Below are 26,848 nucleotides of genomic sequence, written 5' to 3' on the forward strand. Positions count from 1 at the left end.
TATTAACATGTGAAGTTGGTTCTTCGTGCGAAAATCAGTAGAAGCCATGATGAGGATTTGAACCTCATCAAACAACATGGTAGGTTTTTAATGATGCATAATGCCGAATGTGACTTGATGTGTGTGTGTGTGTAGCTAACCTGGCAGCTGTCAATAGGGAGCCATTGTGGAGAGAGAAAGAACTATGAGGGGTAAGCACCAAGCCCTTACGACTATATAGCACTTGGAAGAACTCAGGATAAGGATTAGGGATGGGACGGGGGGAAGGAATGGTGCCCAACCACTTGGATGGTCGGGGATTGAACGCCGATCTGCATGAAGCGAGACCGTCGCTCTACCGTCCAGCCATCCCAGAAAATAAATCTATAATTTCAATGACATTTTATAGGTCATAATAGACTTTAATAAAAACTTAAGTGTACCATGATATATCTATTTGTAAATGTTCACAATCAATTTGTTGTTTTGAGGTTATTATTAATGTTTTAAAGTTAATTATTTGTCTTAATGTGGCCCAAATGTATCTTCAAGCAAATGATAAAAAAAAAATTGGATGGCTAGCATCTAAATTATGTACTGCATGCCTAAAATTTACTGATTCCTGGGATATTTTCCAGCTCACTGTTAATGCAAATTAATTTACACAATTCTTCTAACTAAGCCTAAGTTAATGTTCTAATTTTTGAGAAATAAATGTTTGTACATTAAACATTGTGTACTCGGTTAACATTCCTACACCATAAATAACATCTACTTTAATGTAGATGCATTATGGTGGAGGAGACTGAATATAATTACTTTATGATCAAAACACTCAGGGCCTGAAACTTCATGCATAGCTCTCTCTTTCCTGGAATTAAGCATCTTGGAAGAAGGACAACACTTGTCAGTCAGTCTTCCATAATTTTCTCTCTCATTACCTTGGCATTCTTGATAAATGTTCAAATAACTCTTGGGATTTTCTAATCCATTATGACATTATCACAAATAATTCCAGCACAAAATGTTTAGTTAGGGATGAGACACTCACTTGAAATTACAGCAGCAAAAATGCGGGTTTAAGTGGTGGATGGTGTGGTAGGTAGAGGTGATTGCTGGTTGATCCTAATACCCAGTACAGTATATGGGCATTTCAGCTGATACACTTCAGTCATCATATTAATTACAGTACTGGATAACCATGGATGAGGCAAAATGCTTCACTGTACCGTTATAGAGTTAATCTAGTAATGGTAATGTCTTCTCAGACATAACAACATAGGATAAAACCCACACTTGTGTATGTGTGAAATTTATGGAAGGAATTTACACCAAGACTCTCATTCTCCTGAGTGTTTTATCACACATTCAGACCTTGATAAAGCACTCAGGAGAGTGTGAAAGACTTGGTGTAAATTCCTCACATAAATTTCACCTATGCACAAATGTGGATTTTATCCTATAGAGTTAATTATATGTAGGCTTGTAACTTTATTGATAGCTAATAATAATGTTTTGTTTTTCACGTCTTATTATCTTCTTCATCATTACCCTGTAATTCACAACTAACATCTTGGGATCGTGTTTATTTATGACAATATGTTTCACCAGATCAACAATGGCATTCCCATAGAGAGCTGGTTTGTTGATAAGGAGGATCGGGAGCTGGAAAAGCTTGTACCATTCCTAGAGTCGTTGGTGGATAAGGACGATGTGCGACCCTTCATCCGTGAGAAGTACAAATTGGAGACATACTTGCCACCAGATTAGACTCCAGAGAACTCTTGGTGTGGAGCACATTTTTTTAATTGACAGGAGCAATAGTAATGGGAAGAAAACCAAAAAGTATTCTGGTTCAAGTACTCTCTTAATCTTTCAGTAAAACAATCTCTCAATCTGTCTAGTACACTTACTTTTTGTTAGGCTCTTGTAATGGCCTAAGTGATGAGACAGGACAATATTTAACTGATATAATGTGAATGTGTGAACCAGTGGGACTAAAGTGTTAGATTTTGGCATTTGAAAGATTAAACTTTAAGGGCTGCATTGACCTTGAAAGTGATATTACATATGTTGACAAAGAGGTTTTGCATGAAAAATAAAAGAGCAATGTAATAGTTTGAAAAACTTTAAACTTAAGAGTTAGCATCAAAGTATGAACAGTTTTACAAATAAAAGTGTAGTATATGGTGATCAACAGGCATGAAAAGTTCAAAGTACCCTCTGAAAAGTTAAATTGCTCCTGTTGGACAATATTCCCACAGCTGCTCTTAGAATAAGATGCAGTAATGGGTGTTCTCCACACAAGACGTATCAGAATTATAGTGTAAATCATTGAATGCATGTTGAAGATTGACTGAGTAATCTGTGGATTAAGGAAGAATATATTTTGATTGTTTAAATTGTACTGGTATAAATTAAATTTGACTTCATTCAACATACTAAAATTCAATTCTGTGGGAGCCACCCCCAGTAGCTCCCCGAAGCTATCTTTCCCAGATTGCTCCATACATTGTTACTTTATCAGTTTTGTTACTTTTGGTTTATCAGGTCTCATCAGTTTTGGAAGTTCTCTTTGGCCTACAGAATGTGGCCCACCTCACAGAGACGCAAGTGCAAGTGCACCTCAGGGAGCAAGTGACAATTCCCCACAGTTACGACACAAGCAGGGCTAATAAACCTATGTTCCTCTCTTATTTAGTTACAGTAGGAACTACACTTCAGCTTCAGCTTCACTTCAAACTAGCTTCAGCTAGTTTGTCTAGAGTAAGGGGAAAACTTTATTTGTTTACATGCCAGGAGCAAAGGTCATATACATACATGAACTATAATTAGTATTTACAATATCTACAGGTTAAAAAAACTAAGAATAACAACTGTGCACTTGACCACAGCTAGATACACTTTAGACTATTACACATACTAAGTCTCTCAGAGCATCAACAACTTTCAAGCCAATTTGACCATTGACAAATATCTAGTCCAAGTCACCATGGACACAAGCAAAACTCTAGATTCACTGAGGTCCATATAATAATCATAATTTTACTTTACCACCGGTCACAGTTTGACCAGCAGAATACTCTGTATTTATATATATCCCTGTTCTTGTATTATGACTAGTAACCAAGCTCTTGGGAGTAGGGGAGTCTGCTAGGCAGGGGCCGGGTTCTTTGTGATGGCAATTGATACTAATGATTTTCGAATTAATTTGCGATATCCCTTGTTCCGTGTGAATCGTTTACGGAGTTATTTGGCAGTCTTGAAGCTTCATTTTTGTGAAGCCTCCAGTTGTCTCTTAAACTCGGCCCATCTTCCTGTTTTGGTAGTACTTATGGTAACGATGAGGATCATAGTACATATACCAACGTGCAATGAAATTAGAACGTAGAAATCTAAACTATTGAGTTGGACAAACCAAAAGCTATTTTTTACTTGTGTTGCTTTGACAAACTAAATCAACCCATCCTAACCTCCCTAGGCCTAATGCACGATATCTGAGGCCTAATATGTATGTGTATAACATGTGTGCGCTATACTAGGCCTAGGAATATTTAAATGTGTTTTATCCTCGTTTATTTTAAAAGAATTCCTTACAAGTCAGTATACTACTATCTAAAAGCCAAGTACTGTACGTACAAATTTGTGACAATTGACTATCATCACAATAAGTACTATCTAAACAGGAGGATGGGTTGCTTAAATTTTGCTGACTTTCTGGATGCTTTCCCATTGGGGTGGCAAATTGTCACTTGTTCCCTGCACTTCTGTGAGATGGGCCAGGTTCTGGTTCTGGTCCCCATTAGGCCAAACAAAACTTCCATGACTGTGACCTTTAAGTACAATATGAATCAAGAATCAATATCAGCAAGATTGCTTCAGGGAGCCACCGGGGCTCTACTAGAAAGAGGCATTTCATTACATTCAACGCTGACTTTTTTTCCTGATTACACAAAAAATAAATTGTATTAGAATATATATATATAAATACTGTAGATCTTATTTTTATTTCCGATAAGGTGGGAAATGATAGACAATGAAATTTATTGAATGATTAATTTATGCTATTTTCCTCAAAAATTTCAGAATATTTTTCTTTAATGATCTTTACTTTGCTACTAGATTAGTGTGAGCAATTCCTCTAAACAACATTAGCAGAAGCTAAGAGGTAGACACTAAAGCAAGTGAGATCTCATTAAGCATTTTTTTTTTTTTTAAGCGCAACAAATGTAATCCACATAGCAGGCTATGTTATTCAGTTGAACATAGATTGTTACTAGCAAAAAGAAATGAGGGGCTTTAAAATGGTCATTTGTCCTTTTGTTTATGCACTATTTCTTTGAAATGGCAGTTTTCAGGTAATAGTGGAGATGAGAAATAAATGAATAGCTGTAATGGAGAGAAAGACCTTTGAAGTTAATGTTAATTGGAGTATGAATGAAATACCAAGTAAGAGACATTCACCTTGTGACACGTCTCACAGCTGCAGGAAGTTGGCCAGAATCCCCATCAACAAATATTCATATTCTCACAACACAACTTGCATAATTTGTTATTGAGTGAAAGTTAATTAATGTTTTAAATTCACTTTTTAAGTTGTACAACAATTTGCTGATAAAAATGTGGAATTATTATTTTAAATAGATAGTTCAGTTTTTGCACAATTTTTTGTCTTCTCAGTATGCTTGTGAGGAAGAGGAACCCACAGTGGCAATTTGTTGTTTGAAGAGCTTGCCCAGTGCAATGTTGCAACAAGTTGTGTGCACTAGGAGCAGCCTGTGATAAACATGAATATCTCAAGTTGTTGGAGGAATACAAATCTATTTAAGGTTTTTCTCTGTATGTATGTCTTATTGTTCTACAGTGTACAAAGAAGGTAGAGTCTCATTTTTAGTTCATATTTTAGTTTAAACCATTTGTAAATTTTATTTAAAAGGAGTTTGCTTCATATAAAATTTCTTATGTTATTTATAAAGCACAAATTAATTTTAACTGTACAGTAGAGTTATACTGAGAGAGGTTCTGTCTTGGAAGCAGATTCTTTTATGTATTCTTGTATATAGTATGAAGAAACACAGGGAGAGTTGAACACAACATGATCGGAAATGTTCAAGGTACAACAAGTACACGCGTCATTACCTACAATACATACAACACCGGCACTCATTTTGTCCAATGTCAAATTGTAATTTTAAACTGTATCTCAAGTGATTGTACAGTGATATAGTAAACATTTTGCATAATTTAAAAGTAGAAGTGAATGTTTCCTTTTATATGGGTCAATTGGTTGTCTTGCCTAATGTTACCAAACATTGCATAAATATATAACTAAAATTTGTAATAAATTATGAAATTGCAATATATCGGTAAGTCTGGCTGTCACAAAATTTGCCACCCTCTCTTGAGCAAAAAATTCATAATTTTTACTTTAGGTCTAGTATTTAATAAAAAAATAAATTAAAAAGTATAAAAAACACAAACATATATATATATATATATAATTACACACAAATGCACTATATTTAATTGAAAAGGCCTATAGTTCACACAGCAATTTGGAGGATAGTTAAACCTTAAAGCATTAAAAATACATACACTGTATTCGGATTTGTCACTTGAATTGTATTATTAAGTGTAACAGAGATTTAATTTGTTTAAATTGAATACCGTGAAAACCTGATTTGGAGTCAAAAATAAAAAATATAAAGGTAAAATTGACAAGTCAAAAGCTAGTTGATGTTGCTGCATTGAAAAATTGAGCAATATTTGTTAAAGATGGCAATGCTTTGGTAAAACATTTGCAAATGTTGATTTTCACCTTTGGTGAAAATATAGTTGGCAGGAAGGATAATTATATTTACAGTAGGTTTGTCGTGTCAAATTTATTTTAAGTATAATGACAACTCTATAGCCAACTGCAAATTTATTGCCAAACTGATATTTATATGTATAATTTTCTTATGCAAATATTAACAGTATTTTATTCAAGATTAAGTGGCACTGTACCATAATGCAAACCTTATTTACAACTTTCTGAAGGTTGGGTTTTATGTGACTGATGTTATTTGTACTAGTTGAGCTGTGTTACTTTTTGGCTACTGTGCTGCATAGAAAAAACCTGTTGTACTAAAACATAATCTTTGCTATAAACAGTATTTGTATTAGTATACAAAAACTGAGCACAACTTGTATCTGCTCAATTGGTCAATGGCAACAGGCCAGTCAACCCAGGAAACATTGTGTTCAATTTATGAGTTTAAGCACTATTTAGTTTGGTTAAATTAGATTTGGTGAAACATGGGTAAGTAATTATAAAAAAAAAAAGGCGCCAAGCTTAGAAAACTGTAGCTGAAGCATCAGTTGTTGACTCCACCTTCACCATTTTTCTCCTCGTATAAGAAAACATTTTGTAAATAATACCGGTGTTCTTATTGCCATTTGCTTGGTCGATTGGTCAGTGAAATTATTGTGTGGATTTATATTGACTAAAAGTGGCCAATTGTATCACTTTGTGATTATTTAATTCTGGTCATTTTAATTTGGTGTGCATTTTATTTGTAAATAACAAATATAAAACTAATTATTTGTGTCCATGAATGTCACTATAATAATTATCTGCATTTAAAATGTGGTAGATTATGAAAAAAATTAAAACATTTATTATACTGATTTTTTTTAATGTCAAGATTGTTATGTTCCTACACTAGAAATATTGCAGTTGCAACAGATTTGATTACTTTTATATTATATATCAAGTATTTATATACACACAGTATATATTTTCTCCCAGGGACTCCTGCATTTTACTCCTAAGAATTCATTGGAGTACAGGTATTGAGAGTTACACAGCATATTTTGTAAAATAGTTAATAATTTTTGCATAGGGGATTTTCCCAAAAATATAGAGCAAGAATGCAGCATATTTCGACACGCAATCAGTTGTCACTTGCATATTGTTTATCTGTTCTAGCATCCTCTTTATTTTTCCTGTTGAACATGTGTGTTTATTAGCAAGATAATGGTTATCATAGTATGTTGATTATACAGCTGTGCAAATATACTGTATATGGTGTGTACCGTAAGGATTGACGCTTTCTTTAATATTGCTTTGATTTTCAATACAGTTTCCTAACATTATTTTTGGCACACTTGCATGCACATTTTTGTACATGGTTTGTTGCAGCAGATTTAATTGAAACTCTTTATCTGCATTCAGGTTATTAGTGAGGTAACCTTTCATTCCTGTATTATTCCCATTTTCCTCCTGCAGGTTATAAATTTCTGTTCTATTTTAATGTTAATATTTCATTTTATTTTATTCATGCTTTTTACATACGGCATATGCTGCTGCTGTTTATTAAATTATTGTAGCTTTGTCAGTTCCAGGAGTCCCTCTCCAAAATATGGAAAAGTGTTGAAATTTTCAGTTTATGGGAAGTCAAAGCTAGCCATTGGTAATGTTGATAAAAAACATCAGTGAAATGAAAATTTTATGCCAAGCACTATAGAAGTTAGTTGCAGAAGGTTCATAATTTACAAGCAGAGGCAGAAGACCTCAGTACAAACTCTTCCAGTAAAGACATTTTGTTTTTTCTCTTTAAGGGTATAAATTTAACAAAGTATGTTATTGTTTATATAGATGTGAATTTTATATAAAGATTCAGATCTTATGATTTTAAATTGGTAATTTCTTCCAGTTTTGTAGGTGTGTTTTAAAATTGAGATACATTGTCATATTTTTTATATATGGATAAACAAAGTGTATTGCACATCTTTATATCATCACTCCTGGTGTGATGGAAAGTACAAATGCTGGCAGAAACCAGAAATGCATATGCCACTTGTGCATGCTTCAGACTTTGCAAGATTTAACGTGTTTTTGTAAAATCTGAATGCGACTTACGACTTTCAATACTTTTGTTTACGTTGCGAGATAAATTCTTGTTCAGTTTTTTTTCAAGAAAGAGGCATGTGTAATTCTGTGTTTGTTATGCCATAATATAGGATCATTTCCACATGACATAGAATAGTTTAAGTATCTCTAATCAGAATAGTTATTCAGTTTGTTTTTAGCATATGTTTTCTAACTGAACCCTCTTATTATGTATTACTTTAAAAATAAAAAAAAGTTTGTTTGGGCCCTTCTTCCCTGGCATTGGTTCTACTGTCACATAAATAAATGGCAGATTTTTATCTTGTGCTTAGCAGTTAAAATGATCAAGAAAAAAATTAGCAAATTGATAGTAAATTTAAATTTCAACCAAAACAGTGCAAAATGTACAGTATTTATCATTTCAACCTTTTTGCAAATACTGCTACTACTGTTTTTTTTTAATTGAATATGGACTGTTAATCTATTGCTTCCACTAACCAAGTAAATTTTTGTAATTTACTAATCATTTTGTCTAAATATTGTACTGTACTCTTAACTGCTATCTGCAGTATATCAAATCTACCACTTCATAGATGTAAATGAGAGTAACTTAAATTTAATACATTTTGAATCTTAATTTTCAGTCTTGTTAGGAGAAATGAGTTACTCTACACATACATCTTCATATGAGCTAGGCTGGACTGGTCACCAAAGCCCCATCAATATTTGCCAATAAAATACTAATTACTTTTGAGTTTATAATACAAAGAAGATGGTATATAAATAAATATTTTTTATGGGGGAAATATTTTACATTCCTTCGGCTACCATTCTTTACACATTTTTATATTCCCTTTCATGATTTGTGGTTACCAATCTGCCCAGTGAAACTACTATTAACTTTTAGTCCGTTTGCAGAAATGTGTGTTTAGTGCAGACAGTGAGTCACAGTAGTGTGGCTGAGGATGTGGTCTCCAAACCACACGTCAGAAAATGAAGAAATTACATCATTTCAGTCCTTCCTGGACTATTATCAAGACAATCTCTCTTTTATTTTGTCTATCGCACTCTCCCCCTATGTTTTTCATCTCTTCCACACGACTTTATAATGATCCAGGATGGACCAATACATCGTCGTTACTTCATTTTCTGATCTTGGTTTAGATATCGGCTATGTACCATGTACAGTATTGTAATGAAGGGTTAGAAGGGTCTTAATCGATGTTTGGTACAATTAATACAGTATACTAAACTGTACTAGTGTTGTTAAAACACGTCCTGTTCAGCAGTATCAGGGTGGATATACTGACAAACTCAAGGTAATGAATTTTATTTAAAATTTTAGCCATTCTAAGCAGTGCTTTTATCAAACAATTTGTTATTGCAATAATTTTAACCAAGTCAGAATGGAATATACTGTATTGTAATTACACACGAACAGTCATATCTTGAAATTAATTTACCACAAGCATATTGTGATGTCCCTGTGTTTCAAGAAAGCTTCATGTACATTTTCTAGATACAATAAATATCAATGATTATCTGTGTTTGAATTCCATATCAAATTAACAAACTGCCAATTGGCAAAAAAATAACTTGCATTGAATGTAATAAAAAGCTTTTTTCTGGTAGGTACATTTTGGCTCCTTGTTGCTAGCTACTTGGATAGCTCCTCTATATGCAAGCCATGCCAGGCCCTTGCTAATCTTTGTAAGCCTACTGGGTACCAAAAGCCAAAACCTGGGTAAACAAATGCCATGTTATAGAATGTGGAATTGAAGGAAATAAACCACACAATTTACAAATAATGTGGAAAGGAATTAAAGAATTCTAATGAAGATATAGGGGTGTTTTTGTAGACTTGCCAGAGGAACACATGGACATTGCACAAGAGCATATGCGTCGCTTTCCAACTTCAGAACCGCTTTTACTTACTTAAAGAAACTGTTCATGACTTTTGTGAGACCAAAATTGGAATATACAGCAGTTGTATGGTGCCTATGTCCCAAGAGGCACATCAATAAACTGGAAAAGGTGCAAAGGCATGCTACAAGATGGCTTCTGGAACTGCAAAACAAGAGAGTTATGAAGAGGCTAGAAGCATTAAATATGCCAAAGCTAGATAGGAGAAAAAGAGGTGATATGACCACCACTTACAAAATAAAAACAGGAATTGACCAAATTGACAAAGAGGAATTCCTGAAAGCAGCAGCTTCAAGTACAAGAGGTCACAGATTCAAGCTAAGGAAACAAAGGTGCCCCAAAAATATTAGAAATTTTACTTTTGCAGAGTGATGGATGGTTGGAACAAATTATGTGAGAAGGTGGTGGAAGCCAAAACCCTCAGTAGTTTCAAAGCGTTAAGAATGTGGGACACCATGTGCACAGCTCTTATCCTGAAACTACACTTAGGTAATTACACACCATACAGAAATTACTCACCTAAGTGAGTAGGAAATTACTTACCTAAGAGAGGAGCTTAGGTAATTACATTACATACAGAATAGGAGATGAAGTACTTCATGAAACGGACAGAGAGATAGATCTAGGAGTTGATATCACACCAAACCTGTCTCCTGAAGTCCACATAAAAAGAAATACATATGCGGCATATGCGAGGCTGGCTAACATCAGAACAGCCTTCAGGAATCTGTGTAAGGAATCATTCAGAATCTTGTATACCACAAATGTAAGGCCAATCCTGGAGTATGCAGCCCCAGCATGGAGTCTGTACCTTGTCAAGCACAAGACAAAGCTGGAAAAAGTTCAGAGGTATGCCACTAGACTAGTCCCAGAACTAAGAGGCATGAGTCACGAGGAAAGGCTGAAGGAAATGCACCTTACGACACTGGAAGACAGAAGAGTAAGGGGGACATAATCACTACCTACAAAATCCTCAGGGGAATTGGCAGGGTAGACAAGGATAAACTATTCAACACTGGTGGTATGCGAACAAGGGGGCACAGGTGGAAACTGAGTACCCAAATGAGCCACAGGACATTAAAAAGAACTTTTTCAATGTCAGAGTAGTTGACAGGTGGAATGCATTAGGCAGTGATGTGGTGGAGGCTGACTCCATACACTGTTTTAAATGTAGATATGACAGAGCCCAGTAGGTTCAGGAATCTGTACACCATTTGATTGATGGTTGAGAGGCGGGACCAAAGAGCCAAAGCTCAATCCCCGCAAGCACAAATACGCGAGTACACACACACACACACACACAGTGAAACCTCACTGCTCAAACTTAATTGGTTCCAGTAGCTGTTCGAGTACCGAATATTTTTTTCCAGTAAGGAATAATTTAAACTGGATTAATTCATTCCAGACCTCAAAATACACACATGAATACAATAAATAAATGAAAATAAATTATCACTTTACCTGCACTTTGGAGAGTTGTAGAAGGTGGTGAGATGTTATTGTTTGGCAGGGGGAGTACCCTACCATAGTAACTTTGGGTAATTGTGCTTCTGGGGTTCTCTCTCTCTCTTCTTTTTCTATTTCCCTCTTGAGACTTGCTGGATGCTTTTCTCAACAAAATTGTTCAGTGATAGTTGTTTTTTAACAGATAAGTGGGCATCACTTTCACATTTTGCTATGAGTTCTTTTTTCATCCCTATTGGGATTCTAACTAATTTTCTTTTCATTTGGCTCTTTATCACTAACTTTCGCAGGCACCATGGTGACTTATGTGAAGAATAGCTAGCAAAACACATCAAGAAAGTTTTCAGAGAAGCTTTGTAGTTTAATGGGTTGTGTACTGAACAACAGCTGCTGGGAAATTGACTCGTCCGATACGTGTGTTTATGTATGAGTGCCAAGCAACCAGGGGGCCTGATTCAGGAAGGTACTTTCGAAGGGTTTTCCTCTTAGCTAAGAGCGTTTTCCGTCTTAGCGCCTTCGTGGCGGCTACGTCTGTATTCAATTAACTACCCTAAGTGGAAAAACCTTCGTAAGTTCATTCCGGGATTTAAGTGTGGTTTCGACCACTCGTAGCTTTACGAAAACTGGATATGTCATTTTTTCTCTACTACATAACACTGGGATCGATTTATGATATTGGAACATGACCAAAATATTATAACTGGTGAATCTAGTGGAGAGGAGTCCTTCGTGTTAGTTATATATGCATTCTCTGCTTGAAACTTGAAGTAAATATGTGTTTGATGATAGTAGAATTAGTTTTATAATAGCAAGATATTATACCAGTAGTTATTAAGTAAATAAACACTGGTGAATATGAAATATGAGAGAAGGTGATGAGCCCTGCCTGATGGGATCATTTACTATCACCAAATGCCCCTGTTCACCTAGTAGTAAGGGTGTACCTTAGCTATACATACCCATTTCTAATTTATTTAGTTTGGTTTTATTTTGAAATTAAATCTGGGTGAGACATAAAATAAAAATATGCTGCACAAATGATGTTAGGTAAGGAAAAGGGTAAAAATGTCACAAACTTTATTCATTGAATACTTAAAGCTATAATTATGACTATATAGATTATTAACAAAGAGAGAGGGAAGTAGGGGTCCAAGACCTCTTCCTGTTATACAATTTGGGTGTGGAACAAGTAATTATCAAAAGAAGGCACCATGCCGGGAAGGCTATGTAGCAGTAAGGCGAGGCAGCTACTTATTTGAGAAATGCTTATTTTATTTACCTTATAAGCTGAGGCATACTCAGCTGATTCCTCTACATTTAGCATGGAACAAATTTGTGTCCAAGACCTCTTCCTGTTACTCAATTTGGCTGTGTGTAACCAAACTAGAAGTGCTCTACAAATCAAGGGACCCAGAATGTGGAATGACCTCCCGAATCATGTCAAAGGCTGTACCTCTCTCAACCAGTTTAAGAGTTAAACCAAGTACTGCCTAATTAACTCCATGTAACCTAACTTACCTTCTAAATGTCAACCCATGTCTTGCTATTTTTTAAACAACGCTGTTCACCAACATGTGCAATTGCTGATTTATGCTATGTTAACCCACAGGGTTATAAACCCATGGAACTACCTGCCCGCCGAAGCCGTAAATGTCAAAACACTGTTGAATTTTAAGATCTAGCGTGAAAAAAATCATCAAAATAAATGGGGGGACCTTTGACAGGCCGCCGGCTTCTAACAAGAAGCGGCTTCCTGTCTTCGTCGAGGCCACTAGTGTTAGTGAATCATAAGAACATAAGAACAAGGTAACTGCAGAAGGCCTATTGGCCCATACGAGGCAGCTCCTATCTATAACCACCCAATCCCACTCATATACATGTCCAACCCGCGCTTGAAACAATCGAGGGACCCCACCTCCACCACGTTACGCGGTAATTGGTTCCACAAATCAACAACCCTGTTACCGAACCAGTATTTACCCAAGTCTTTCCTAAATCTAAACTTATCCAATTTATACCCATTGTTTCGTGTTCTGTCTTGTGTTGATACTTTTTTAGTTAGTTAGTTTAGTTCATTTATTATGCACCCCATACCCATCTTGTGGGTGGTAGTGGAAAGGGCATGTAATGGCTGTTATCCCCTTTGTTATGTCCATTCATCCACTTGTAAACCTCTATCATGTCACCCCTAACTCTTCGCCTTTCCAGTGAATGCAACTTAAGCTTTGTTAATCTTTCTTCATATGAAAGATTTCTAATTTGGGGAATTAACTTAGTCATCCTACGCTGGACACGTTCAAGTGAATTTATATCCATTCTATAATACGGCGACCAAAACTGAACTGCATAATCTAAATGGGACCTAACCAGAGCAAGATATAACTGAAGAACAACACCAGGTGTCTTGTTACTAACGCTTCGATTAATAAATCCCAGTGTCCTATTTGCCTTATTACGAACATTCAGGCATTGATCATTTTGTTTTAAATTCTTACTAATCATATCTCCCAGATCCCTTTCGCAATCTCAACACCATCAAGCTCGTATCTTGTAACTCTGTCATCATTACCTAGCCTCAGAACTTTACATTTATCAGCATTAAACTGCAGACTCGGGTAAATTCAGGTAAAATATAAAAGTATATCTAACTCGTTTTCTTTGAAACGGTCTGAATAATTTGATTTCTGCAAATGAAATTTATCTGAGGGGTCACTGACATATATTGGTCTCGACGAAAGAAAGGATTAGTAGAAATTCTAAGAGAGAATCAAATAGTTTCCGACTTTCATATTATTTCACCTGTCAGCTAATGATATTAGGTGAACATGCTTGTGCTTTAATTTTATTTAGTAGCCCCTCATATATAATATGGTATTAGTAGTAGAAGTAGTACATTGTACTACCTAAGCTTTTAATCAAAACAAAATGCATAAATTCATGTAACGGTTCTATTGTTACGTAAAGTATGGTGACAAATAAACACAGACACTAAGATACTATATATATATTTGGTCGAATACACAGAAGTACACAGGTGATACGTTGGTGTGAGTTGAGCGCACTGAGCGTTGGTACAGTATCTCGCAAGTGTCTGCTCTAGACCACACTTGAAAGTAGACTAGTTAATGTTTGATTGATTGATTGATGAAGATTAAGCCACCCAAAAGGTGGCACGGGCATGAATAGCCCGTGGTGGTGGTGGTTAATGTTTGATTGATTGATGATTGATAAAGATTTAGCCACCCAAAAGGTGGCACGGGCATGAATAGCCCGTAGGTGGTGGCCCTTTTGAGCCATTACCAGTATCAAGAGCTGATACTGGAGATCAGTGGAGGCGCGATTGCACCCTGCGTGACGGGAGATGTCTCCCGGACCAAGTGGTGACCAGATGGTGACTGAAGAGTCGATTGATTGATTGATGAAGATTAAGCCACCCAAGAGGTGGCACGGGCATGAATAGCCCGTAAGTGGTGGCCCTTTCGAGCCATTACCAGTATCAAAAGATGATACTGGAGATCTGTGGGGGCGCAACTGCACCCTGCGTGATGGGAGATGTCTCCCGGATTAATGTTTGCTATTCTTGCCGCTTATATTGCTCGGGCAACACCTCACCGTGCTGCCCGGGCAACGCCTCACCTCATTCATCTCCAAAGGTTGACAGGAATATTAACACTATATTTGGAGCGAGTATATTATTGGGATAATCTACTCGCTACATTCACTACACAATTGAGGTTCTTATTTGCGTCTTATTTCATTGTAAAAGGAGTTAATTTCCAAACAGGGTTGTATAAATAAATCGTATCTTATCTTTGCATTCAATTTTGTACGGTAATTTTTCAAACTTAAAATGTAAATAGCTATATATATATATACCCCCTCTAAATGAAAAATGGCCTAATTTAACATATGTGCTAAAAATATTAACATAAATAATTCGTTTGTTAGATAACAAGATATTCATAGCAATAAGGTTTCTTGGAATGGCCTATAATGCACGCAAATACTAGTTTACGCACTTTTCGGGTAGTACGCCTGGAATTTCAAAATGGCGTTCAAACGGCGGTTGGTCGTTGAAGGTTCAGGCGCTCAGTAACGTCGCTGCCGCCAAAGCGACAACATGTACCGCTGATTTTCGACACCAGCAACATTGCTCCAGGTAAGAGTGATAATTCTTTTTGACATATTTATATCTTATATATACACAGTATATAGAATTATATAATATAATGGAGTTTGCTTCGAACAATGCCTCTGATGTTGATAGTTCTCTCTGAGTACCTGTTGTACCTCTGCTGGGCGGTAGTGGAAAGGGTTACAGAGGCACATAATGGGCTCAGGGACTGAACCCCACAATTCATTTAGCTAAGCAAGTTACAATCTAGATGAGCTAGTTACAAAATTCAATATAAGTCGTCACATCAACAATGGGTTCGAGATCGACATCAAGTACAGGTTCTAAATTAAACACCTGACATATGTGGAGAGCTAGTGTCACAATTTATGTTTGTCCTGCACACCGCCCCCCATCCAGTGGGCAGCGGTGGATAGGTTACAATCACTCGGTTACTACCTACAGTTAGCAGACTGGGGATATTTGGCTAAAATTTCTGGTAGCAGATCAGGTCCCCCATTTGTTCCGATTTTTTTCAAATTGGATTTTACAATTCAAGTGTTATGTTATTTACTGCTTTAGCAGATAGGCGGTTCCATGGGTTTATAACCCTGTGGGTGAAAATATAGCTTATGTTTTCAGTCCTACACTGCGGCTTGTTGGACTTGAAACCGTTGTTCCTTGTTTGTGTTCCATCTGACCTTTTGAAGTTGTTCTCTGGATCCATATCTTCGAAACTGTTCAATATTTTAATAGGCAGGCGATGAGTCACAATAACGTGGCTGAAGTATGTTGACCAGACCACACACTAGAAGTTGAAGGGACGACGAGTTTCGGTCCGTCCTGGACCATTCTCAAGTCGATTCAAGTCGATATTTTAATAGTTTCGTTGAGATCCATCCTGGCATGCCTAGTTTGCAGTGTTGTTAGCCCTGTGACCCTCAACCGTTCATGGTATGAAACTAGACCTCATTCTGCAATTATTTTTGTCGCCTGGTGTTCAATTTTCTCCATGAAAGGTTGGGCGCGGGGTGGGTTCTCTGTCGGCCTCCAAGTGGGTTCTCTGTCGGGCTCCAAGTGGGTTCTCTGTCGGGCCCCAAGTGGGTTCTCTGTCGGGCCCCAAGTGGGTTCTCTGTCGGGCCCCAAGTGGGTTCTCTGTCGGGCCCCAAGTGGGTTCTCTGTCGGGCCCCAAGTGGGTTCTCTGTCGGGCCCCAAAGTGGGTTCTCTGTCGGGCCCCAAAGTGGGTTCTCTGTCGGGCCCCAAGTGGGTTCTCTGTCGGGGCCCCAAGTGGGTTCTCTGTCGGGGCCCCAAGTGGGTTCTCTGTCGGGGCCCCAAGTGGGTTCTCTGTCGGGGCCCCAAGTGGGTTCTCTGTCGGGGCCCCAAGTGGGTTCTCTGTCGGGGCCCCAAGTGGGTTCTCTGTCGGGGCCCCAAGTGGGTTGTCGGTCGGGGCTCCGGGGTGGGTTGTCGGTCGGGGCTCCGGGGTGGGTTGTCGGTCGGGGCTCCGGGGTGGGTTGTCGGTCGGGGCTCCGGGGTGGGTTGTCGGTCGGGGCTCCGGGGTGGGTTGTCGGTCGGGGCTCCGGGGTGGGTTGTCGGTCGGGGCTCCGGGGTGGGTTGTCGGTCGGGGCTCCGAGGTGGGTTGTCGGTCGGGGCTCCGGGGTGGGTTGTCGGTCGGAGCTCCGGGCAGGCTTTAGGTACTCAACTGGCGGGCTCTGGGTGGGTGACTGTTCGGGCTCCAGGTGGGTGTCTGTCCGGCTTCGGGTGGGTTCTTGGTAGGGCTTGGGGGGTGTGGGTTCTTGGTAGGGCTTGGGGGGGGTGTGGGTACTTGGTAGGGCTTGGAGGGGTGTGGGTACTTGGTAGGGCTTGAGAGGGTGTGGGTTCTTGGTAGGGCTTGGGGGGGTGTGGGTTCTTGGTAGGACTTGGGGGGGGGGTGTGGGTTCATGGTAGGGCTTGGGGGGGGGGTGTGGGTTCTTGGTAGGGCTTGGGGGGGTGTGGGTTCTTGGTAGGGCTTGGGGGGGTGTGGGTTCTTGGTAGGGCTTGGGGGGGTGTGGGTTCTTGGTAGGGCTTGGGGGGGTGTGGGTTCTTGGTAGGGCTTGGGGGGGTGTGGGTATTTGGTAGGGCTTGGGGGGGTGTGGGTACTTGGTAGGGTTTGGGGGGGGGTGTGGGTACTTGGTAGGGCTTGGGGGGGTGTGGGTTCTTGGTAGGGCTTGGGGGGTGTGGGTTCTTGGTAGGGCTTGGGGGGGTGTGGGTTCTTGGTAGGGCTCGGGGGGGGGGGTGTGGGTTCTTGGTAGGGCTCGGGGGAGTGTGGGTTCTTGGTAGGGCTCGGGGGGGTGTGGGTTCTTGGTAGGGCTCGGGGGGGTGTGGGTTCTTGGTAGGGCTCGGGGGGGGGTACGTGTGGGTTCTTGGTAGGGCTCGGGGGGGTGTGGGTTCTTGGTAGGGCTCGGGGGGGTGTGGGTTCTTGGTAGGGCTCGGGGGGTGTGGGTTCTTGGTAGGGCTCGGGGGGGGGGGGGGGGGGGTTTGGTAGGGCTCGGGGGGGTGTGGGTTCTTGGTAGGGCTCGGGGGGTGTGGGTTCTTGGTAGGGCTCGGGGGGTGTGGGTTCTTGGTAGGGCTCGGGGGGTGTGGGTTCTTGGTAGGGCTCGGGGGGTGGTGTGGGTTCTTGGTAGGGCTCGGGGGGGGGGGGGGGGGTGTGGGTTCTTGGTAGGGCTCGGGGGGGTGTGGGTTCTTGGTAGGGCTCGGGGGGGTGTGGGTTCTTGGTAGGGCTCGGGGGGTGTGGGTTCTTGGTAGGGCTCGGGGGGGGGGGGGGGGGGGGGGGGTTCTCGGTAGGGCTGGGGGGGGTTGGGTTCTCTGTAGGGCTCGGGGTGGGTTCTCGGTAGGGCTCGGGGCAGGCTCCAGGTACTCAACTGACGGGTTCCAGTTCACTCAACTGGCGGGCTCCGGTTCACTCAACTGGCGGGCTCCGGTTTATTAAACTGGCGGGCTCCGGGTGTTTGACTGGTCGGGCTCCGGGTGGGTGACTGTTCGGGCTCCAGGTGGGTGTCTGTCCGGCTTCGGGTATGTTCTTGGTAGGGCTTCGGGGTGGGTTCTTGGTAGGACTTAGGGTTGGCTCCTGGTCAGGCTCAGGGTGGGCTCTTTCGGGTTCGGGATGGGCACGGGCTTGGGGTACCTCTGTAGGGCTCGGGGTAGGTTCCTGGTCGGGCCCAGGGTGGGTTCTCTGTAGGGCTCAGGGTGTTTTCATGGTAGAACTAGGGGTGGGTTCTCTGTAGGGATCAGGGTGTGTTCTCGGTAGGGCTCTGGGTGGGTTCTCGGTCGGGCTCGGGGCGGGCTCCAGGTACTCAACTGACGGGTTCCAGTTCACACAACTGGCGGGCTCCGGTTCACTCAACTGGCGGGCTCCGGTTTACTAAACTGGCGGGCTCCGGGTGTTTGACTGGTCGGGCTCCGGGTGGGTGACTGTTCGGGCTCCAGGTGGGTGTCTGTCCGGCTTCGGGTGGGTTCTCGGTAGGGCTTGGGGGTGGGTTCTCGGTAGGGCTTGGGGTGGGTTCTCGGTAGGGCTTGGGGGTGGGTTCTCGGTAGGGCTTGGGGTGGGTTCTCGGTAGGGCTTGGGGGTGGGTTCTCGGTAGGGCTTGGGGCTGAGTTCTCGGTAGGGCTTGGGGCTGAGTTCTCGGCAGGGCTTGGGGCTGAGTTCTCGGTAGGGCTTGGGGCTGGGTTCTCGGTAGGGCTTGGGGCTGGGTTCTCGGTAGGGCTTGGGGCTGGGTTCTCGGTAGGGCTTGGGGGGTGGGTTCTCGGTAGGGCTTGGGGGGTGGGTTCTCGGTAGGGCTTGGGGGGTGGGTTCTCGGTAGGGCTCGGGGTGGGCTCTTTCGGGATCGGGATAGGCTCTCGGGCTTGGGGAACCTCTGTTGGGCTCGGGGTAGGTTCTTGGTCGGGCTCAGGGTGGGTTCTCGGTAGGGCTCGGGGCGGGCTCCAGGTACTCAACTGACGGGTTCCAGTTCACTCAACTGGCGGGCTCCGGTTCACTCAACTGGCGGGCTCCGGTTTACTAAACTGGCGGGCTCCGGGTGTTTGACTGGTCGGGCTCCGGGTGGGTGACTGTTCGGGCTCCAGGTGGGTGTCTGTCCGGCTTCGGGTGGGTCCTTGGTAGGGCTTGGGGTGGGTTCTTGGTAGGTATTGGGGCTGGGTTCTCGGTAGGGCTTTGGGCTGGGTTCTCGGTAGGGATTTGGGCTGGGTTCTCGGTAGGGCTTTGGGCTGGGTTCTCGGTAGGGCTTGGGGGGTGGGTTCTCGGTAGGGCTTTGGGCTGGGTTCTCGGTAGGGCTTGGGGTTGGGTTCTCGGTAAGGGCTTGGGGCTGGGTACTCGGTGGGGCTTGGGGGGTGGGTTCTCGGTGGGGCTTGGGGGGGTGGGTTCTCGGTAGGGCTTGGGGGGGTGGGTTCTCGGTAGGGCTTGGGGGGGGGTGGGTTCTCGGTAGGGCTTGGGGGGGTGGGTTCTCGGTAGGGCTTGGGGGTGTGGGTTCTCGGTAGGGCTTGGGGGGGGGGTTCTCGGTAGGGCTTGGGGGGGGGGGTTCTCGGTAGGGCTTGGGGGGGTGGGTTCTCGGTAAGGCTTGGAGGGGGGTGGGTTCTCGGTAGGGCTTGGGGGGGTGGGTTCTCGGTAGGGCTTGGGGGGGAATGTTCTCGGTAGGGCTTGGGGGGGTGTGTTCTCGGTAGGGCTTGGGGGGGTGGGTTCTCGGTAGGGGTTGGGGGGTGGGTTCTCGGTAGGGGTCGGGGTGGGCTCTTTCGGGATCGGGATAGGCTCTCGGGCTTGGGGAACCTCTGTAGGGCTTGGGGTAGGTTCTTGGTCGGGCTCAGGGTGGGTTCTCGGTAGGGCTCGGGGCGGGCTCCAGGTACTCAACTGACGGGTTCCAGTTCACTCAACTGGCGGGCTCCGGTTCACTCAACTGGCGGGCTCCGGTTTACTAAACTGGCGGGCTCCGGGTGTTTGACTGGTCGGGCTCCGGGTGGGTGACTGTTCGGGCTCCAGGTGGGTGTCTGTCCAGCTTCGGGTGGGTTCTTGGTAGGGCTTGGGGTGGGTTCTTGGTAGGGCTTAGGGGTGGGTTCTTGGTAGGGCTTGGGGGTGGGTTCTTAGTAGGGCTTGGGGGTGGGTTCTTGGTAGGGCTTAGGGGTGGGTTCTTGGTAGGGTTTGGGGTTGGCTCCCGGTCCGGCTCGGGGTGGGCTCTTTTGGGATCGGGATAGGCTCTCGGGCTTGGGGAACCTCTGTAGGGCTCGGGGTAGGTTCTTCGTCGGGCTCAGGGTGGGTTCTCGGTAGGGCTCGGGGCAGGCTCCAGGTACTCAACTGACGGGTTCCAGTTCACTCAACTGGCGGGCTCCGGTTCACTCAACTGGCGGGCTCCGGTTTACTAAACTGGCGGGCTCCGGGTGTTTGACTGGTCGGGCTCCGGGTGGGTGACTGTTCGGGCTCCAGGTGGGTGTCTGTCCGGCTTCGGGTGGGTTCTTGGTAGGGCTTGGGGTGGGTTTTTGGTAGGTATTGGGGCTGGGTTCTCGGTAGGGCTTTGGGCTGGGTTCTCGGTAGGGCTTTGGGCTGGGTTCTCGGTAGGGCTTTGGGCTGGGTTCTCGGTAGGGCTTGGGGTTGGGTTCTCGGTAAGGGCTTGGGGCTGGGTACTCGGTAGGGCTTGGGGGGTGGGTTCTCGGTGGGGCTTGAGGGGGTGGGTTCTCGGTAGGGCTTGGGGGGTGGGTTCTCGGTAGGGCTTGGGGGGGTCGGTTCTCGGCAGGGCTTGGGGGGGTGGGTTCTCGGCAGGGCTTGGGGGTGTGGGTTCTCGGTAGGGCTTGGGGGGGTGGGTTCTCGGTAGGGCTTGGGGGGGTGGGTTCTCGGTAGGGCTTGGGGGGGTGGGTTCTCGGTAGGGCTTGGGGGGAATGTTCTCGGTAGGGCTTGGGGGGGTGGGTTCTCGGTAGGGCTTGGGGGGGTGGGTTCTCGGTAGGGCTTGGGAGGTGGGTTCTCGGTAGGGGTCAGGGTGGGCTCTTTCGGGATCGGGATAGGCTCTCGGGCTTAAGGAACCTCTGTAGGGCTCGGGGTAGGTTCTTGGTCGGGTTCAGGGTGGGTTCTCGGTAGGGCTCGGGGCGGGCTCCAGGTACTCAACTGACGGGTTCCAGTTCACTCAACTGGCGGGCTCCGGTTCACTCAACTGGCGGGCTCCGGTTTACTAAACTGGCGGGCTCCGGGTGTTTGACTGGTCGGGCTCCGGGTGGGTGACTGTTCGGGCTCCAGGTGGGTGTCTGTCCGGCTTCGGGTGGGTTCTCGGTAGGGCTTGGGGGTGGGTTCTCGGTAGGGCTTGGGGGTGGGTTCTCGGTAGGGCTTGGGGCTGAGTTCTCGGTAGGGCTTGGGGCTGAGTTCTCGGTAGGGCTTGGGGCTGGGTTCTAGGTAGGGCTTGGGGCTGGGTTCTCGGTAGGGCTTGGGGCTGGGTTCTCGGTAGGGCTTGGGGGGTGGGTTCTCGGTAGGGCTTGGGGGGTGGGTTCTCGGTAGGGCTTGGGGGGTGGGTTCTCGGTAGGGCTCGGGGTGGGCTCTTTCGGGATCGGGATAGGCTCTCGGGCTTGGGGAACCTCTGTTGGGCTCGGGGTAGGTTCTTGGTCGGGCTCAGGGTGGGTTCTCGGTAGGGCTCGGGGCGGGCTCCAGGTACTCAACTGACGGGTTCCAGTTCACTCAACTGGCGGGCTCCGGTTCACTCAACTGGCGGGCTCCGGTTTACTAAACTGGCGGGCTCCGGGTGTTTGACTGGTCGGGCTCCGGGTGGGTGACTGTTCGGGCTCCAGGTGGGTGTCTGTCCAGCTTCGGGTGGGTTCTTGGTAGGGCTTGGGGTGGGTTCTTGGTAGGTATTAGGGCAGGGTTCTTGGTAGGGCTTGGGGGTGGGTTCTTGGTAGGGCTTGGGGGTGGGTTCTTGGTAGGGTTTGGGGTTGGCTGCCGGTCAGGCTCGGGGTGGGCTCTTTCGGGATCGGGATAGGCTCTCGGGCTTGGGGAACCTCTGTAGGGCTCGGGGTAGGTTCTTGGTCGGGCTCAGGGTGGGTTCTCGGTAGGGCTCGGGGCAGGCTCCAGGTACTCAACTGACGGGTTCCAGTTCACTCAACTGGCGGGCTCCGGTTCACTCAACTGGCGGGCTCCGGTTTACTAAACTGGCGGGCTCCGGGTGTTTGACTGGTCGGGCTCCGGGTGGGTGACTGTTCGGGCTCCAGGTGGGTGTCTGTCCGGTTTCGGGTGGGTTCTTGGTAGGGCTTGGGGTGGGTTCTTGGTAGGTATTGGGGCTGGGTTCTCGGTAGGGCTTTGGGCTGGGTTCTCGGTAGGGCTTTGGGCTGGGTTCTCGGTAGGGCTTGGGGGGTGGGTTCTCGGTAGGGCTTGGGGGGTGGGTTCTCGGTAGGGCTTGGGGGGTGGGTTCTCGGTAGGGCTTGGGGGAGTTAGGTTCTCGGTAGGGCTTGGGGGGGTTGGGTTCTCGGTAGGGCTTGGGGGGGGTGGGTTCTCGGTAGGGCTTGGGGGGGTGGGTTCTCGGTAGGGCTTGGGGGGGTGGGTTCTCGGTAGGGCTTGGGGGGGGGTGGGTTCTCGGTAGGGCTTGGGGGGGGGGGGGTTCTCGGTAGGGCTTGGAGGGGTGGGTTCTCGGTAGGGCTTGGGGGGGTGGGTTCTCGGTAGGGCTTGGAGGGGTGGGTTCTCAGTAGGGCTTGGGGGGGTGGGTTCTCGGTAGGGCTTGGGGGGTGGGTTCTCGGTAGGGGTCGGGGTGGGCTCGATCGGGATAGGTTCTCGGGCTTGGGGTAGGTTCTTGGTCGGGCTCAGGGTGGGTTCTCGGTAGGGCTCGGGGCGGGCTCCAGGTACTCAACTGACGGGTTCCAGTTCACTCAACTGGCGGGCTCCGGTTCACTCAACTGGCGGGCTCCGGTTTACTAAACTGGCGGGCTCCGGGTGTTTGACTGGTCGGGCTCCGGGTGGGTGACTGTTCGGGCTCCAGGTGGGTGTCTGTCCAGCTTCGGGTGGGTTCTTGGTAGGGCTTGGGGTGGGTTCTTGGTAGGTATTAGGGCTGGGTTCTTGGTAGGGCTTGGGGGTGGGTTTTGGTAGGGCTTGGGGGGTGGGTTTTGGTAGGGCTTGGGGGGTGGGTTCTCGGTAGGGCTTGGGGGGTGAGTTCTCGGTAGGGCTTGGGGGGTGGGTTCTCGGTAGGGCTTGGGGGGTGGGTTCTCAGTAGGGCTTGGGGGGTGGGTTCTCGGTAGGGCTTGGGGGGTAGGCTCTCGTTAGGGCTTGGGGGGTGGGTTCTCAGTAGGGCTCGGGGTGGGCTCTTTCGGGATCGGGATAGGCTCTCGGGCTTGGGGAACCTCTGTAGGGCTCGGGGTAGGTTCTTGGTCGGGCTCAGGGTGGGTTCTCGGTAGGGCTCGGGGCGGGCTCCAGGTACTCAACTGACGGGTTCCAGTTCACTTAACTGGCGGGCTCCGGTTCACTCAACTGGCGGGCTCCGGTTAACTAAACTGGCGGGCTCCGGGTGTTTGACTGGTCGGGCTCCGGGTGGGTGACTGTTCGGGCTCCAGGTGGGTGTCTGTCCAGCTTCGGGTGGGTTATTGGTAGGGCTTGGGGTGGGTTCTTGGTAGGGCTTGGGGTGGGTTCTTGGTAAGGCTTGGGGGTGGGTTCTTGGTAGGGCTTGGGGGTGGGTTCTTGGTAGGGCTTGGGGGTGGGTTCTTGGTAGGGCTTGGGGGTGGGTTCTTGGTAGGGTTTGGGGTTGGATCCCGGTCAGGCTCGGGGTGGGCTCTTTCGGGATCGGGATAGGCTCTCGGGCTTGGGGAACCTCTGAAGGGCTCGGGGTATGTTCTTGGTCGGGCTCAGGGTGGGTTCTCGGTAGGGCTCGGGGCAGGCTCCAGGTACTCAACTGACGGGTTCCAGTTCACTCAACTGGCGGGCTCCGGTTCACTCAACTGGCGGGCTCCGGTTTACTAAACTGGCGGGCTCCGGGTGTTTGACTGGTCGGGCTCCGGGTGGGTGACTGTTCGGGCTCCAGGTGGGTGTCTGTCCGGCTTCGGGTGGGTTCTCGGTAGGGCTTGGGGGTGGGTTCTCGGTAGGGCTTGGGGGTGGGTTCTCGGTAGGGCTTGGGGCTGAGTTCTCGGTAGGGCTTGGGGCTGAGTTCTCGGTAGGGCTTGGGGCTGGGTTCTCGGTAGGGCTTGGGTTCTCGGTAGGGCTTGGGGCTGGGTTCTCGGTAGGGCTTGGGTTCTCGGTAGGGCTTGGGGGTGGGTTCTCGGTAGGGCTCGGGGTGGGCTCTTTCGGGATCGGGATAGGCTCTCGGGCTTGGGGAACCTCTGTTGGGCTCGGGGTAGGTTCTTGGTCGGGCTCAGGGTGGGTTCTCGGTAGGGCTCGGGGCGGGCTCCAGGTACTCAACTGACGGGTTCCAGTTCACTCAACTGGCGGGCTCCGGTTCACTCAACTGGCGGGCTCCGGTTTACTAAACTGGCGGGCTCCGGGTGTTTGACTGGTCGGGCTCCGGGTGGGTGACTGTTCGGGCTCCAGGTGGGTGTCTGTCCAGCTTCGGGTGGGTTCTTGGTAGGGCTTGGGGTGGGTTCTTGGTAGGTATTAGGGCAGGGTTCTTGGTAGGGCTTGGGGGTGGGTTCTTGGTAGGGCTTGGGGGTGGGTTCTTGGTAGGGTTTGGGGTTGGCTCCCGGTCAGGCTCGGGGTGGGCTCTTTCGGGATCGGGATAGGCTCTCGGGCTTGGGGAACCTCTGTAGGGCTCGGGGTAGGTTCTTGGTCGGGCTCAGGGTGGGTTCTCGGTAGGGCTCGGGGCGGGCTCCAGGTACTCAACTGACGGGTTCCAGTTCACTCAACTGGCGGGCTCCGGTTCACTCAACTGGCGGGCTCCGGTTTACTAAACTGGCGGGCTCCGGGTGTTTGACTGGTCAGGCTCCGGGTGGGTGACTGTTCGGGCTCCAGGTGGGTGTTTGACTGGTCAGGCTCCGGGTGGGTGACTGTTCGGGCTCCAGGTGGGTGTCTGTCCGGCTTCAGGTGGGTCCTTGGTAGGGCTTGGGGTGGGTTCTTGGTAGGTATTGGGGCTGGGTTCTCGGTAGGGCTTTGGGCTGGGTTCTCGGTAGGGCTTTGGGCTGGGTTCTCGGTAGGGCTTGGGGGGTGGGTTCTCGGTAGGGCTTGGGGGGTGGGTTCTCGGTAGGGTTTGGGGGGGTGGGTTCTCGGTAGGGCTTGGGGGGGTGGGTTCTCGGTAGGGCTTGGGGAGGTGGGTTCTCGGTAGGGCTTGGGGGGGGGTTCTCGTTAGGGCTTGGGGGAGTGGGTTCTCGGTAGGGCTTGGGGGAGTGGGTTCTCGGTAGGGCTTGGGGGGTGGGTTCTCGGTAGGGCTTGGGGGGGGTGGGTTCTCGGTAGGGCTTGGGGGGGTGGGTTCTCGGTAGGGCTTGGGGGGGTGGGTTCTCGGTAGGGCTTGGGGGGGGGTGGGTTCTCGGTAGGGCTTGGGGGGGTGGGTTCTCGGTAGGGCTTGGGGGGGTGGGTTCTCGGTAGGGCTTGGGGGGGTGGGTTCTCGGTAGGGCTTGGGGGGTGGGTTCTCGGTAGGGCTTGGGGGGGTGGGTTCTCGGTAGGGGTCGGGGTGGGCTCTTTCGGAATCGGGATAGGGTCTCGGGCTTGGGGAACCTCTGTAGGGCTCGGGGTAGGTTCTTGGTCGGGCTCAGGGTGGGTTCTCGGTAGGGCTCGAGGCGGGCTCCAGGTACTCAACTGACGGGTTCCAGTTCACTCAACTGGCGGGCTCCGGTTCACTCAACTGGCGGGCTCCGGTTTACTAAACTGGCGGGCTCCGGGTGTTTGACTGGTCGGGCTCCGGGTGGGTGACTGTTCGGGCTCCAGGAGGGTGTCTGTCCAGCTTCGGGTGGGTTCTTGGTAGGGCTTGGGGTGGGTTCTTGGTAGGGCTTGGGGGTGGGTTTTGGTAGAGCTTGGGGAGTGGGTTCTCTGTAGGGCTTGGGGGGTGGGTTCTCGGTAGGGCTTGGGGGGTGGGTTCTCGGTAGGGCTTGGGGGGTGGGTTCTCGGTAGGGCTTGGGGGGTGGGTTCTCGGTAGGGCTTGGGGGTGGGTTCTCAGTAGGGCTCAGGGTGGGCTCTTTCGGGATCGGGATAGGCTCTCGGGCTTGGGGAACCTCTGTAGGGCTCGGGGTAGGTTCTTGGTCGGGCTCAGGGTGGGTTCTCGGTAGGGCTCGGGGCGGGCTCCAGGTACTCAACTGACGGGTTCCAGTTCACTCAACTGGCGGGCTCCGGTTCACTCAACTGGCGGGCTTCGGTTTACTAAACTGGCGGGCTCCGGGTGTTTGACTGGTCGGGCTCCGGGTGGGTGACTGTTCGGGCTCCAGGTGGGTGTCTGTCCAGCTTCGGGTGGGTTCTTGGTAGGGCTTGGGGTGGGTTCTTGGTAGGTATTAGGGCAGTGTTCTTGGTAGGGCTTGGGGGTGGGTTCTTGGTAGGGCTTGGGGGTGGGTTCTTGGTAGGGTTTGGGGTTGGCTCCCGGTCAGGCTCGGGGTGGGCTCTT

The 26,848-nt window shown here is 47.4% G+C and overlaps 2 protein-coding genes across 2 annotated transcripts in view; both read left to right on the forward strand.

Moving 5' to 3' along the window:
* Positions 1-9,393, forward strand: part of LOC123766609 (CTD small phosphatase-like protein 2-A) — a 54,712-nt gene extending 45,319 nt beyond the window's left edge. Inside the window, exon 11 of the mRNA XM_069308532.1 lies at positions 1,591-9,393. Within this exon, the coding sequence (XP_069164633.1) occupies positions 1,591-1,749 (159 nt within the window). The 3' untranslated portion in view covers positions 1,750-9,393. The remainder of the gene's footprint in view (positions 1-1,590) is intronic.
* The window catches only part of LOC123754369 (protein Asterix-like), a 33,479-nt gene continuing 12,907 nt past the window's right edge, over positions 6,277-26,848 (forward strand). Inside the window, exon 1 of the mRNA XM_069308533.1 lies at positions 6,277-6,280. Within this exon, the coding sequence (XP_069164634.1) occupies positions 6,277-6,280 (4 nt within the window). The remainder of the gene's footprint in view (positions 6,281-26,848) is intronic.

The sequence above is a fragment of the Procambarus clarkii genome, chromosome 62 (genome assembly GCF_040958095.1).
Source record: "Procambarus clarkii isolate CNS0578487 chromosome 62, FALCON_Pclarkii_2.0, whole genome shotgun sequence".
Lineage (NCBI taxonomy): Eukaryota > Metazoa > Arthropoda > Malacostraca > Decapoda > Cambaridae > Procambarus > Procambarus clarkii.